The sequence below is a fragment of the Aulonocara stuartgranti genome, assembly GCF_965226115.1.
Source record: "Aulonocara stuartgranti genome assembly, chromosome: 5".
NCBI classification, from domain to species: domain Eukaryota; kingdom Metazoa; phylum Chordata; class Actinopteri; order Cichliformes; family Cichlidae; genus Aulonocara; species Aulonocara stuartgranti.
The window spans coordinates 9531084-9544350 of NC_138943.1; the positions used below are offsets into that span (position 1 = coordinate 9531084).

Below are 13267 nucleotides of genomic sequence, written 5' to 3' on the forward strand. Positions count from 1 at the left end.
TTTTTATTTATGCAGAACAATCACAATGAACAATATAATTATAGGCTGTCAATCAGCATTGTAACATAGCAATATAATTTGGAATATAATGCAACAATAAAGCTACTCATCCTCTGCAGACAGACATCGTTGCCTTTAGTTTTCACTAAGCTCTTATGTTTTCCATTTATTTTATTTTATTTTATTTTATTTAGTTTAGATTTATTTTGGTGAATAATGTGAAATGACTGTGATAACACTGTATTGTATTGATTTCCCTTATTTAATATCTACTCTTGCAGTGTCTCTCACCCTCTCTCTCTCATCCAGTCATGTCTCAGTGTTCTGTCCCCCTTACCTGTTTATTCCCATGTTCTTCTTCATGTTTTGTCCTTGTCTCCCCAGTCTCTCTTGTGTTCCCATGTTTGTTTATCCCCGTCCTGGTGTCAAGCTTGTGTGTCCTTGTCTGAATCTTGGTGTGAGTGCTTCTTACTGTTTTATTTTGTCAATCCCTCATCTCATGTACATTGTGTTCAGTTTTGCTTCCCTGTTTTGCTATGTGCTAATTTGTCCCTGATGTGTTCCCATGTGTTTCCACTTCCCTGATCATCCCTCAGTGTATATATTGTCTCTGTTTTCCCTGGTCCTTTTTCAGAGGGTCTGTTTACCCACTCCTGTGTCTCCATGCTCCTGTTCAGGTTTCCTAGTGTTTTCCCAGTTTTGGTTTTAATAATTAATTCCTCATTCAGTTTGGTTTTCTTATCTTTGTACTGTTTGCCAATCAGCCAAGCCAATTTTGACAATCTGTTGTGTTTCTTGAGGAAATAATTCATCAGATCAACCTAAAGGAGTAATATTTGTTAAGATATATTTAACTTAGTGTATCAGCCAAATTGAAATGACTTAAGGACAGAAGAAATGTAGGAAGTCGTTGTAGGAGGGAAAAGAGATAAGACAGTTGACTCTGACTAGATGCAGTCATGAGTCATAATTGTGCAGGCAGACATCAAGACCAGTGACCAGTTTCCACTAAAAGAAAGACTGAGCCCAAAAAATAAGAGTAACATTCACAAGTAATCCTCTCAATATGTTCAACTGAAATCAGAATGTACAATAATTTCATTGCTGAAATTTTCTGAATATTTACTGAATGTTTTCTGTTATTCATAACATACTCCCTCCAGTTCAATTCATTCAGGTTTATTTATATAGTGCCAAATCACAACAGTTGCCTCAAGGCCTGTTATCCACCAAGGTAAAGGACCCTGTAATATTGTTGAAGAAAAACCTACAAGCAATGAGTAAGCACCATGTGACAATGGGAAAGAAAAACTCAGTTTTAAGAGGAAGAAGCCTCAGGCAGGGGCATCTGTTTGCTGCGACTGGTTGAAGAGAACGAGAAAAGAAATAAAGAAAAATAGAGCACAGAGAGACAGAGTTAGGGCGAAAAAGCCAAGAGAAAAAACAAAAAACAAATAAGTCATGCTTCATTCTAGACCGCTGAACTGGTATAATTTTATTAACACCTGCAGGTGCTGTTCTTGAATATGTTGAGCTGTCTAAAATTACATTCCATTTCCATTTATTTCTAACACTGTAACAGATCCATCACCAAAAAGAACATATAAACACTCTTCATACTGCAATAATTTGTCATATTTGGCTTTTTAAAAATAATTACAGCAATTCTGCTAAATATACACTGGTTTCCTTTACTTGGGTGCATATAAGATGCAGATAAGGCAATGAGAAGCAGATGTAAAGACTTGTCTGACTTCAGAATTCAGGCATTCCCATATGGCAGCTCAAGGTCTCACAGTTGAGCTGTGCCTTCATGTATAGATCTCAGCAAAAAGGTGAAAATCCAGTCACCCGTGATTATTACCAGCTCACTCATGAAATCACAAACCACGGGGCAGTGAGTGAGTAGAGATGGTTTGAGATCAGGAGCAGTTTTCTATCAGACTGAGTTTGACCTGAATGCATAAAGTGTAATCAGATAGAAATGCTATTTATGTTGCACATTTCATTTCATTTATCTTAAAATGATTTAAACTGAAAAACAGAAAAAGATATCCATAAACATGGGGGGACATACATTAGACACAATAAATATAAGCAAAATATACAACCTGAGGCAACAAAAAGCATCCATTAAATATGCAGCAAAGATACCACACATAACATCTGCTTTATTAATGCATAAGTGAGTGCAAAGAAAATTCAGATGATCCAGACCATGAAACAACCCCAACTTAAGCTAGGATTTAAAAGCTTAGTTCACAATGATGTATCTGTGGGTGTTTTTTCTTGTGTCTGGAAACTATTTGCAAAGGCACATATAACTACAAGGCCCATTTGATGATGGCCAGGTTCCCTATCCCAATATTCCAGGAACATGGTGTATGAATCATTCATATCATATCTGTGTTTCTGCTGCATGACCACCGGCATCTAACATCCACATCCAGAAAAAAAGCTTCCCTCAGAGTTTCTCACACTGGTGATATTGAGGTCATCATGAATTACATATGTGTGCAGATGATACAAGAACTTTGGTAGGGGCATTATAATTCATTTAAACATTGTGAAATACCAACACGCAATTCCTGTGCAATCGGGCATTTCTCATTTCCCTTTGTGGGGTTTCCACATCCCAGACTAGTAATGTTACATGTCCTAAATTTATTCATACTTAAATAGAATTTTGCAAACACATTGCTTCTTATTGAATTTTCAGATATCACAAGTGTTAAAAAATGCTTTTTATCCACATTTGGTGTTGACTACTTTAAATCAGAATCAGAAAGGGTTTTATTGCCAAATGTTGAGCAGGTTTACAACATTAGGAAATTGCTGCGGTACTTAGTACAAACATACTGTCAGACAATGCTTAAATAAACCTAAAAATAAAAATTAAAAGTACTAAGTAGATAAGCTAAGCTAAGAAATGGCACTAGCTCTCACAAATACCAAATAACTGTTAACTCTGCTGTTGTGCAAAAGAAAAAAGAAAAAAAAGTGTGTATTTTGGCTTGAAAAAAGATTTAAAAAAAATATTTCAAGGTAACCTTTTACCAGCATTATATCTTTTAAATACTTAAAAAACCTTATTTTTAATACAATATTGCAGAAAAGACAATTTAACATTACTGACATGACCTAGAAACTGACATTCACATTTATATTTTAATGTGAAAATACTGTGCATGTGATCATTTCTGTAATGTTGGACATATTACATTTTTGGTACATGTGTATATTGTTTAATAGACGTAATCAGCATGTGTAACAATGCAAAGCCATTCTTTTGCTGAATTGCTCTTTTATTGTATTGCATTTAGCCAACCCAACAGATCAATATGATGGTGCTTTTTATGCTTTGCTTATGCTCTCGATCTGTATGTGTTCCATAATGACGGACGAAATGTACATTTGTTTACATGCCTACTTAACGGGTCAGTTCATCAACTTGTCTTTTAAAGCAACCATTGTTAGACAGCTAAGCTGACTGAAGCCTGAATATATACCAGCTTGCCAGTATAATTTATGACCTAAAAGTCAAGCCAGATTAGACCTGATTGGATCACTGGTGCCATATGTGACCTACAATCTGTGCCCCCGCTTGCACTGCAGGGCGGGAGGGTCAGTGATCTCCCTGGGCAAAGGTTGCCATGGGAACAACCTCTGGATGTTGCGTTCTGCTCTTTGTAGCCCTCACACATCTTAGGGCAGAATTATCCAGGATTTCTTTACGTCAGGCCTGTATTCTTCTGCTCTATTTCCTCACTCTGCTCTGTACTTCAGCTCTCTCTGTTCCCTCTCCAAATACAGACGTTTACATGGAGTGGCATTGGGACACTTGCGTACATGCTTATACAACGCATAAATGTGTATGCCTAGACACTAATACACAGTGCAGCGCCACCACCCACATTTGAATACGTCACTGTTTGTACTTATTCTTCATATAACCAGGACATGTTTGTGTATTGGCTTGTTAAATCAAGTACATGTCCAATTTGTTGTAATCACATACATTTTAAATTGTATGTTGCTTTTTATAGACTTCATAAGCATTAAATATAATTCCTATATATTTGGCAAGTTAACTCTGTTGAACATCTGAGGATCCTTAAAGCCTCCAGACAAATTCTGGTCTGGTCTGTGGTCAGCGATTTGTGCTAGACTGCAAAGAAAAATCTAGCCACAAGCTATTGGGTTTGGAAACCTACCACGTCTGTTCAAGCTGAAACTTTATGACTGACTGCATGAAAAGTTATGGCTGAATTCAGCATGATGATCTGCAGGGGAACTGTTCACCACTGAATTTGGAGTTGCTCCGGGCCAACCTTAAAAGACAGCGATCATTGTTTATAGCATGAATTGAATAACAGTTTGCGAAATAGAATAATTTACCTCGAGCACTGACCTGCTACCACAGGCAGCAGGACAGTCCCTCATAGCCTGTTATAGTGGTCATTAGGTAAAAACTATAAAATGAAACAGGATAAGGGGACCAGAGAAATGATCCTTGAGTGAAATAAGCTTAATTTCTTATGTCTACTGAGATAAAATCAGAAGAAAATAAAACAGAAGCAGGAAAAATGATCTTGCTGCAAAGTCATTATATTGCAGAGAACACAGGAGAAAATATAATTGGGTCCCCCAGGAGATTCTGAGTTTCCCTCCTTCCTCTTAGGGTCTAGGTTAAATACAAAGGAAATACAGTAAAGAGGTAATATCCCTCAGAGCAGCAACCAAGTTAAATTAACCATTTTTATGTTTTCCGACAGGAAAAGCATCTATATCTAGATCCCCATGAAGTCATTACATGACTGTAGAACTTTTATTAGATATTCATTGAACTGTGCAAGTGTGAAAACCTACATTCGCCTTAGGAGGTCAGTCAGTTGTGTGAAATCACTAATGCGACATGGCCTAAAAAAGTACAGATATAAGGTATAAGATATAATGCTTTTAACTTAAATTTAGTCAAAAATAGTATTACAAAAGCTAATAAAGACATTTATGTTACTACTGTGATAAACTGAACTGCTACATTACTCTGGACAGTTGGTAAAACTTTTAATGTGACCCTAATAACTCGGGACGATCCCGATAATCATACAAAATGCTGGATATTTCCTCATAAAGACACAAGATGATGTGTAAGTATATACATCTCCTCTATTTATGCCGATTTACATACCAGGTTACCATAATCATGCAGCATGTAAACACCACTTTGAATTAAAAAAAAAAAAGAGTTAAAACTCACTATTCAGTCACTATGATTAATAAAGTTCTAGCTTCACCTGTATGTAACTATATAGCTTTCTGTGCAAGTGAAAAAAACAGCTCGTTTTTCGGTGCATGGAGATAAAACAGATTACAGGCTCAGCACGTCAGCATGCTCTGTGTGCCATGAGAGAGGGCTTCTGCAATAAAAATGCGGCCAGAACACAAGAAGAAATCAAGCGTCTGCCCTCAGTTGCCTTTTTTTAAATACAAACTTTCGGAATATCTGTATGACTGAAGTAATAAAATACTTTACATTCCAAAATGATAAAATTAATCCATATATAGTAAATATGTTACAGCGTCTCACTGTCTTAGAAATCGTACATTATGTCATTAGTAGAGGTCGAAACAGCACATATTACCTCAAATTTGTCATAAATTATTTTTGATGATTTTTCAGTTTTTTTTCTGATTTACATCACTCGGTTGCTGTCATGCTATTGAGACGGTAAACAACTAATATTTTATTTTCCTAATTAAAAAAGTTACTATTAATGATAATGGTGGTGCATCCATAACAGTAAAAAAATGCTAATTGTGTTGTAATGCTAATAAGAGTCAATGACCAAATATTTATCTTTTAAACTTCTTTCTAGAAATGATTCTTTGTAGAAATGTGAATATCATAATGTCTGCCTGCATATTTGTTCACATGCAGGAGCAAATATTCCTGCATTTGATATTCTAACTACAAGCTGATGTGAGGGAACCACTGCTTCTTGTAAGGATGTTATGGTAGTCCTAAAGAGACGAGAAAATTTGATACCGGGCCATTAACATGCAAAGAGCTGGAACATACCTTAGAGTTATTCGGGTAACGTCAGAGTTCAGAGACTTAGGAGAACACCAGTACTTTCTAATCCCACCCGGTTACTTATTTAAATGTTATTCACAGCAGATATGATCGGGAAATTCTGTTTGCCAAGCAGGTCAACACGGGTAGTGGTGGCTTTTAGAGGGCTTAACCATCAACTCTACACCAGTTCCAGTAAGCCATTTGAGCTGGGTCACGATGAAAGAGTCTGTCCCCACAAAAATGTCCAGAGTGACAGGGAAAGAAACAGGAATCCTCTTAGAAGCAATATCCTGTCGTGCACCTCCATCTGTTGTTCTGTGATGGCTGACAGTCTAGATGGAGAGAAAAGAGAAAAAGATAAGACATACAGTTGTCTGGTTTTTATTTAAGCTTGCTCAGCTTGCAACATCCAAAGTCAATAAAACATGCTATATAAATAATGTAGTTGTGTAAATGTCATTTATTACGGATACATATTTTTTACGTGTTGTGTGATAATTCCCATAACATATTCTCTCTGTTACATCATGCCACTCGTATGAGATAAATAAAACATATTATTTAGTGATTGAGACAACAACTACTAAAATGTACCCAGTACCACTTTTTTCAGATATTTTACAAATAGTCCCAAACCCCAAAGCATCAAGTTTAATACTAGTATATATTTATATATACATGTAATCTTGTATTTATTTAAAGCTATCTTGAAGACAAACAAATTGACTGTCTGTACACCAAGAGAAGTGAGCGAAAAAAGAAGGAACATTTTTGCTTCTTGACTTTTTCCTTCTTTACGCTATGAAAATTTAAAGGTGTTATATAGAAGTCACTCTAACTAGGCAACAGTGATACGACCGCTGTACACTAAAGAAGTTACCTTTATTGTTTATTTTTTAATTGAGACTTTATTTAAATATATTCCTAAGAACAATTTTAGTTTTTCCTTAAGAAAGAAAGCAGTTCATTTAATGGTGCAGATCTGCATGTGTATTCAGCTCTATATGCTGCTAATGGTCATTTCGAATAGTGTTTGAAGTCTGGACTCCTCTGCAGTCAGACCTCGGCTATTTTTAGACAGTCCACAAAACAATGTCAAGTTAGTAGAAGTGAAGATATAAGTGAAAGTATGCATCCTTAAATTTAGGAAAACGTTCTAGTTTGTTTCCAATACAACAAAACTATCCACATTACAGGAGAATAACTACAACACACATGGACTCCAACTTAGTATGTGTTATGGGAAAAATAAAATCTTTAGTTCCGAAATGCAAACCACAGTGTCAACAGCATGCAGTATCAGTACACAGCCGCTGATTTATGTGAACGGTTCATATCAATTAGCAGAGAGCTTAGAGGGGACGTTAGCATCCAAAACCAAAGTCATGATTGATGACTGCCATTTTATCAAGGCATTCATTTCATCATGACTGTCAGCTGAATCACTTTTTACTGGGTCTCTGCTTTACAGCAATAGATCTAAGATTTATTATGATGATAAAAAGTGTTGTCTGCCCTCTGACAGGCGTACACCATTCAAGCACATTTCCATCTGACTATAAGCCAGTGGACCAACATAAACCAGACTTCAGCCTTCACTTCACCTCAAAACTCAACTCAGTTGTTGGAAATGGTGTGATTTGATTTTAAAAAGTTTAATAATAATAAAGAAAACCTTCTATCAGGTCCCGGCAGTATACTAGTGAAAGTTATACAGTTTCTGTAAAGTTCACTTAACGAGAAAGTAAATTAAACCCTGCCAAGGCTTTTGGTCTATTTAATTAAAGCTGGAGCAACTTAGCTGGATTGAATTAAATTTTTGGCAGGGGTAAACCAATGCGCTGGGAAGGTGGTGGCGGGTGGTAGGAGTGCAGTGGGGGGGGAGGAAAGATAAGCAATAAGACTATCTTTTTTTCGACTCCACTAAACAAATACTTTCTTTTCAAAACAACTACGGTATATTTAGATCCTCTGTGACTGTGTTATTTCTTCTTTTCTTTTTTTAACAAAACAACAAAAATTGTCTTCACTGCTCTGACAATTTAAAAAATAACATTTAAAATCCTGAACGATCCACATTAATTTTGGTTTCCCTGCTTGTCAGAGTTCATTCCAGCCAACTCTCCACCGCCTGGCCTTGTCTTAACTAAGGTTAATCCACATGCAAAAGGTCTCCCGAGATTAGAGGAGTTCGCAGCTTTTTCTCGGCACAGGGTCAGGGATCACACACCAACTTTTATGGAGAGCATTTTATTTCCTCGGTCCTTATCCAGCTGCTAACGCTGACTGGGTGCAGTACTTCCCTGTAAGCCCTTTAAGGCTCCAGGTGAAATCGATTCCAGTGCAGTGTGGCTGTTTTGAATGAACCTAAGCGCAAGTATGTAAATACGTACACTATAGCTCTTAACTATTACAGCGTAATATTTTGCACGATATTATACATTTTTATACTTTTATATAGATATTTTTTATTATAAGTCTAGTAAGAAGCACAGTCGGGGGGGGGGGGAGTACTTTTTAGCCGGAAAAAACATTTCACTGTGTGTTGTACTAGTTATAACTACATGTGACAAATAAATAAAGAATTGAATTGAATTGAATTAAATATTCCAAAGGATAAAATCAGCTTATGAATTGCAGAAACTCATTCTCACCCCCATGAAGTTTATTTCATTTTCACCAATGAAAAATAGCATGTCTTTAAACATTAACGGGTTCTGTGATAGGCTGAGGTCAAATGAAATTTAAGCTAAAAAATTTTCTTTGGTAAAAATATACAGTAAAATTTGATTATTATTATTATCATATGTCAACAAAACAAAGTCAATGACAATAATTGAAATTTGACTGAAAACGTGATTTAAAACTGAACTAATTGAACTTAAAACACAAATAACAAACAAATCTTTCTTTTTATTCCAGAGGTTGTTTGGATATTTAGTGTAAATAATCATGCAAGTGAGGTTTGAATTTCTGATTTCAAAAAATCTTGTTTTAAGACCATGAAACTTTTTTTTTAAATTTATGAGTCTAATTATCACAATAGCAAAATTTTATAACTGTAATTACAATAGAAGCTGCACTTTCAGGCAAGTGCGAAAAAAAAGGTTGAACTAGACTCAACTCACATTACTACCTTAGACACTTTTTTGGTATACATTTGCGGTGTATTCAATAACAAGGCATTTGTCAATGGTGTGAGCTTTTAAACTCTAGGTGGCAGTGTCGATGCAATGACGTTTCATATCATTGGAAAAGACATCCACTACTGCTGGCCAAAAATATAATATATTCTTTTGTTCTGTTATTCTGTATAAAATTATTTTTTCTATATTATGACCTTTAAAACATTTTAATTCCTTTAATCCCTTCCTTATAAATGTATACACAAAATATGAATGCCTGCATATTGTGTCTCTAAATCTGAGATCCCTTATATGAATATTATTTACATTCTCATCAATATACAAAATTATATTGAATTAATAAATATGAATATATTGTTCATAATCAGTATGTATATTTAATTTTAAAAAAATAGCACATAAAAAGCACCGTACATTTTGATGAATATAAGAAATTGCCAAAAAAGAAAAAATATATGAAATTTACAAATAAAAGTGAAATGTTCTCCTAGTTTTAAGTAAAATTAGAAAATTAAAATAAAATAAAAAAGTTAAACTTTTTTACTTAAAGTTCTGTTAATTATTTACTATAAATATAAATGCAACTGTTAATGTCATACAAAGGATGCTCAGAAATCTATATTTAAATTACAGTTTTTTACACTCTATATTAAATATTATTTAATCCTAGACTTTCTATTTCTATAACCGCATTGATAAAATATTTAATATTAAATGAAGAAAGGAATAGTTATTTGGTGATATTAAATATGTAACAAATGCCAAAAAAAGCACAATCACATAGAATAGAATAAAGTAAAATATTAGTGTTAAATTAAATCAGTGAATTCTATAGGAAATATATTAATAAATAAAAAATATGTTTATAATTCATACATATAATGTTAAGCAATGCCAAAATATCATTCTGATGAATATTTAATTGTTAAAAACACACAAATTGCCCGCACATAATATGTATTCAGTGGCTGCACCTTAGCAAGCTGAAGGAACTTCAAATTAATTTCTCAGTGCACCTTTTATGCATTGTTAAGAGAATAGTTGTACATAATTTGTTGCATATGAGTTATACTGTAGCTTTTATTTAATATCATCTGCTGTGGTCAGTGTTGTTTTAGCTGTAGCACTTGTATGTTGCGTTTTTGTGGATAACAAAGATGTAAACAACCATAAGAGTATTTCTGGCTAATGTTAAACCTCTCTGCTCTGCATTACAATATATTACAGACATTGTAGTCATCATAACATAGCGTGGAAGAGAGATCTCTGTGTAATATTAGAGAAGTATTAATATCATTCCTTCAACATCTTTCACTTCTTTCCTGGCTTAAGTCAATATTGAGCTTGTATGGAATTCATTATAAGGAAAAGCTGCTTTCTCGGTGCCTTGCCGTTGTGTTCCATCTGTTTTGTAGTCACCTGAACATGATCTGAAGTCAGCCAGTCAAGTGACCTGGAATCAATATAGTTGAGCTCAGTGGAGGCAAATAAATCAGCCTGGCTCATTTAACCCATGAGAGTCCTGCTGCATAGCTGCAGGATTGTGGAATGTAATAAAAAAAAGGTATGTTTGATGACAAACAATTTATTATAAATTCTTGTTCCTCAGCCAGCTTTAGTAACTTCATACTTAGTATCTAGGACATATCCTCCTCATGCATGTTTACTTTCGACTGGAAATGTCATGAGGACATCTGCAAGACCGCTTTTGTTTGTCCTACAATGTTTGGTACTTTCTTTATACAAAGAGCAAATTAAAATTATACATTTTTTGCCTGGCTTTCTCTCTCTCTGAATGCATTTCAGTGTATATCGTTATGTTGCTTTTAAAGCAAAGCGATCATTTTTTTTACTTTTCTGTCGTTTCTGCAGCTGTTTTAATGTATCGCTGTCAGTCCCTATGCCTGTCATTGTGTCATATAAAACCAGTCTGTGTTTTAGTTTTTACACAGTACCTACAAAGACACTGGAATTTTTACTACCAACTCCTAGAACAGGAAATAAGTTTTATACTACTCTCAAGAAATTAAAAAACTGTAACTATATCTCACAAGATGCTCAATAAATTTTGACTTGGTGCCAACTATGACTGGCAACTCGGACCTGCTTGGCAAAGCGTAATCCCATTAAAACAGCAGAAAATTCATGAAAGTTGAAGGCAGTATGATTTTTGATACGTGTATTTATTTTATGTATAGCATTTTTATTGATAGATGGCAATGATTGCCAGGAACAGGGCTGCCAGATTCTGTTGTGCCAACTTAAATCAATTTAGTGCAAACACAGCTCAAAGTTAATAATTGTGGAAGATTAATTGTGTCATATTTTTGAAGTACTGAAACACTGAGCCAGCATCACATCAGCTGACTTTTTATGATGATTTACATCATCTGATTTTTAAATGATTGGAGTCACATTTTATTATACATATTTGACTCTTTGGCAAGTTTTTAAAAGACTACTGTATGTTCATATGACATGTTCAAATCAAATTATTAATTTTACATAAAGTATGAAAGTGATTAACACACACACACACACACATATATTTTCCTTAACAAAGGGAGGGGAAGTAATATAAAGTTTTTAAAACACTGTTACTCAAATGGTACTACTCATAATTTGGATTATAATATACTTGTATTACATCGTTACATTGATTAATATAAATAACACTTTTTCTTAAATCTGGAAACACAAAAAACGAACTATAATTGCACTCAATGCGAGCATTTGCTTGTAATTAAAATATTACTAATGCTTACACGGTGACTTAACATTATGAATCACTTTTCGCTGAAACCGCCTGAAGTACAAGGTTGTGGAAAAGTATACATTTGAACGCAATCAAACGTCTTGGAAAGAAAATATATTAATAAAGAGGACATGAAAATGTTAAACTTACTTCACATTTTTCTCTCCTGTTGGTCACCTGTTCCAGCGCCAGAAAGCTGCGGTGAAGCTGTTCTTACTTCCCTATAAGAGCCTCGAAGTGTACCCCAAATACATATTCAAGCCTGGACTGATAAAGCAAAAACGACTATTTCCACTTCGAGCAGCGAGGCAGTGAAAATAAGTTGCTCCATCTTTTATAAATGCCCCACAAAAACTTAATTATCGCTAGGTAAGGTACTGTGGACCGTCCTTCTGTCGATGACTGACAGCCGGGTAAATTGAAGTAGATTTGACGGGGATGAACAAACGTGTTGATGAGCGTTTACAATGACGAAACTACAAATTTGAATGTTTTAACCTTGATTATTTACATTGCTGTTTCTAGAGTATATAGCACTTACTGGACTAATATTTTCCTGAAAGACAGAGCCGTGTTTCTATGTTGCTCAGTACTCCCCTCTGTCTGTCGGTTGTTTGGTTTCGCCCAAACTTGGTTCAGATTTGAGTTCGTAGTCTCTGCTATCTGGGATCGCTCTATTGGAGGAGAAGGACTGCCTGTCCCCTCTCTGCCTTTGCTGTCAATGGCTTTCGGAACATATTTTATTTGAATGTCTGGGACTTTTAAGTAACCAATAATGGATATTCTATGGATATTATGGACCTTACCGGCCGTAATAGCTATTGAAGGTAAGCTAGTGTTTTCATCCCAACGCGTAAAGCCGCATCATCTTACCGGCTTCGAGTTTGAAACAGCGCGTGATTTCACGATTTAATTTTCGGACTAAATTTCCATCCTCCTGCCTTCATATGTGTAAATTTTAGTAGTATTGCATTTCTAGTACTTAATTCTAGCAAAGACAGAGTCGGTTCATGCAGAGGGATGGCCGTGGGGCATAAAACATATGTTCCCGCATCTCGCAGGTGCGCTGCGGATGTTATCAAGCGCTAATAGCCTTAATAAAGAGAGGAAACATACAGCCTTTTGTGTTGCACAGGTAGCTCCAGCAGAATATAAAACATGAGATCCCATTCAGGTAAGGCGCATCCGTTTTGTCCGTGGAGGTGTGTCACTGTTAGTTGTCCAACAGTTGGTGACAAAAGCGTAACAAACAAAACAAACGACAAACAAGGACTTCTGCTTAAATTA

At 35.2% G+C, this 13267-nt stretch overlaps 1 protein-coding gene across 6 annotated transcripts in view; it reads left to right on the forward strand.

Moving 5' to 3' along the window:
• Positions 1–13267, forward strand: part of ephb2b (eph receptor B2b) — a gene marked incomplete at its 5' end in the record, with an annotated part of 170500 nt that overhangs the window by 32379 nt on the left and 124854 nt on the right. For 2 of the 6 annotated variants that reach the window (XM_082532136.1, XM_082532137.1), the window contains one exon: positions 12641–12807. The exons of the other annotated variants lie outside the window; for them this stretch is intronic. In XM_082532136.1, the coding sequence (XP_082388262.1) occupies positions 12756–12807 (52 nt within the window). Of the gene's footprint in view, positions 1–12640; positions 12808–13267 lie in introns of those variants that run through there. 6 annotated transcript variants of the gene reach the window in all.